The sequence below is a fragment of the Mesitornis unicolor genome, unplaced genomic scaffold (assembly GCF_000695765.1).
Source record: "Mesitornis unicolor isolate BGI_N332 unplaced genomic scaffold, ASM69576v1 C13285329, whole genome shotgun sequence".
Classification (NCBI taxonomy): Eukaryota; Metazoa; Chordata; class Aves; order Mesitornithiformes; family Mesitornithidae; genus Mesitornis; species Mesitornis unicolor.
In genome coordinates, this window is record NW_010221952.1 from 1 (window position 1) to 1,503 (window position 1,503).

Consider the following 1,503-nt stretch of genomic DNA (forward strand, 5'->3'; position numbering starts at 1 on the left):
AATACAGTGAATAGAACACATCATTGTTTTCAAGAGATTATGACCTTACTCAGACCCAGTGGAACAGACCTTGGGGAGAAAATAGTCTCTGAACTTGGTGTCTTTGATCACAGCACGTGGGACATTAAGTGGAATGAAGTCAATGAATCTCTGGATTTCATGGATCACAGCTTCTGTGTAGGGCATCCGGCTCCGATCTGCCATGCTGGGGCTTCGGTCTCGGCCAACCACACAGTCAATCTCCTTTTGAACTTTCTCTGTTAGGAAATAAGGTAAGTGTTGAATGGACGAGTCCCCCATCCGTTTGCCTAAATCTCTCCCCATATGTACAGCAAAACTTGCCTCTAGTGCACCAGGGATATATGAACGTTCTTAGTACTTATATTGCTTTCCTGAGACTAGAAAGAAGACAAATACACATTTTCACTCTGCAAATACATGTTTCCTTAGTCAGGGGACCATTGCCACATGTGGTAGTGACAGGAATTGTCCAAACTGATTCCATGACCTATTAAAACCTTTTCAATTATTTCTTTCCTTTTCTATTACCTACTATCTCTGGATATTTATGGAGAATCAGAAGTCCATGTCTCAGTGTGATGCTGGTGGTCCCTGTTCCTGCAAAGAACAGGTCGATCGTGGTTCTGCTCAGGGTCTCAACGGTGAATTCTGAGTGAGCATTCCCTTTCTCCTGCAGGAAGATTTGACAGAATGTTTTGAATGGCAAAGCGAAGCAGCTCGTTTAAAAAGCAAAGTCCTGTATCCATAATGTACGTTTTTAGACACATGTCATGTCCTTTCAAAAATATGACACTCGCTTTCCAGAACACCAGCATTTATGCTACTTCTACTAAACAATATTATGAACCTTTCTTCATATGGAAGGAGCACTGGATTATATCAACCAGGTTGGTCTTCAGCTTCCCTAACTTTGGCTAGTGCTGTTAATTCTGTGTTTCAAAATCCTTGATAAGAAAATGGAGAAGATAGAAGGAAGATGATGTGCCAAGAAAGGCAAGTTCCCTTCTCTATTTGCAAAAGCCCAGTGCCCTTCCACAACTGAAAAGAACCTGTTCTTCGAGCACCAGTTTTCTTATAATCCATTAAATCTCTCACTCTTACATTACCTGTTCCATTTTGTTAAGAAAAGCGTCAATAAAATCCCGAGGACAAGTGGGATCCAGGGTTTTCCGGTGTTCCTCTATGATTTCTAAAATAAATTCATCAACTTTTTCAGTATTTTCTATAATTTTTTGGTGAGGCCCAGGTAAATACTCCATGAGAGTTGGGAAGAAGTTGTATAGCTGTAAAAATAAAGTTATGGAAAAGCACATTTTGATTAATGTGGCTAAAATAAAATGATCCCCTAACTGTAACTATGAAAATAGGACAATTAAGCTGTTTTGGAACAGTAGAACTTTCTTTATTATTTAACTGAATTTTAATGCCTTTTAGTTTATGGTTTCGCTGTATTCAAGGATAGGCTTCACTTTAGTAACTTTT

The 1,503-nt window shown here is 39.2% G+C and overlaps 1 protein-coding gene across 1 annotated transcript; it reads right to left on the reverse strand.

The window, feature by feature from the left end:
* Positions 1-21: 21 nt before the first annotated feature.
* On the reverse strand, positions 22-1,334 carry LOC104547511 (cytochrome P450 2H2-like). The gene is made up of 3 exons (XM_010193231.1): positions 1,128-1,334; positions 550-691; positions 22-257 (listed from the first exon to the last, which is right to left on the reverse strand). The coding sequence occupies exons 1-3, from the start codon at positions 1,332-1,334 to the stop codon at positions 46-48; spliced, it is 561 nt and encodes a 186-aa protein (XP_010191533.1). The 3' UTR covers positions 22-45.
* Positions 1,335-1,503: the final 169 nt, after the last annotated feature.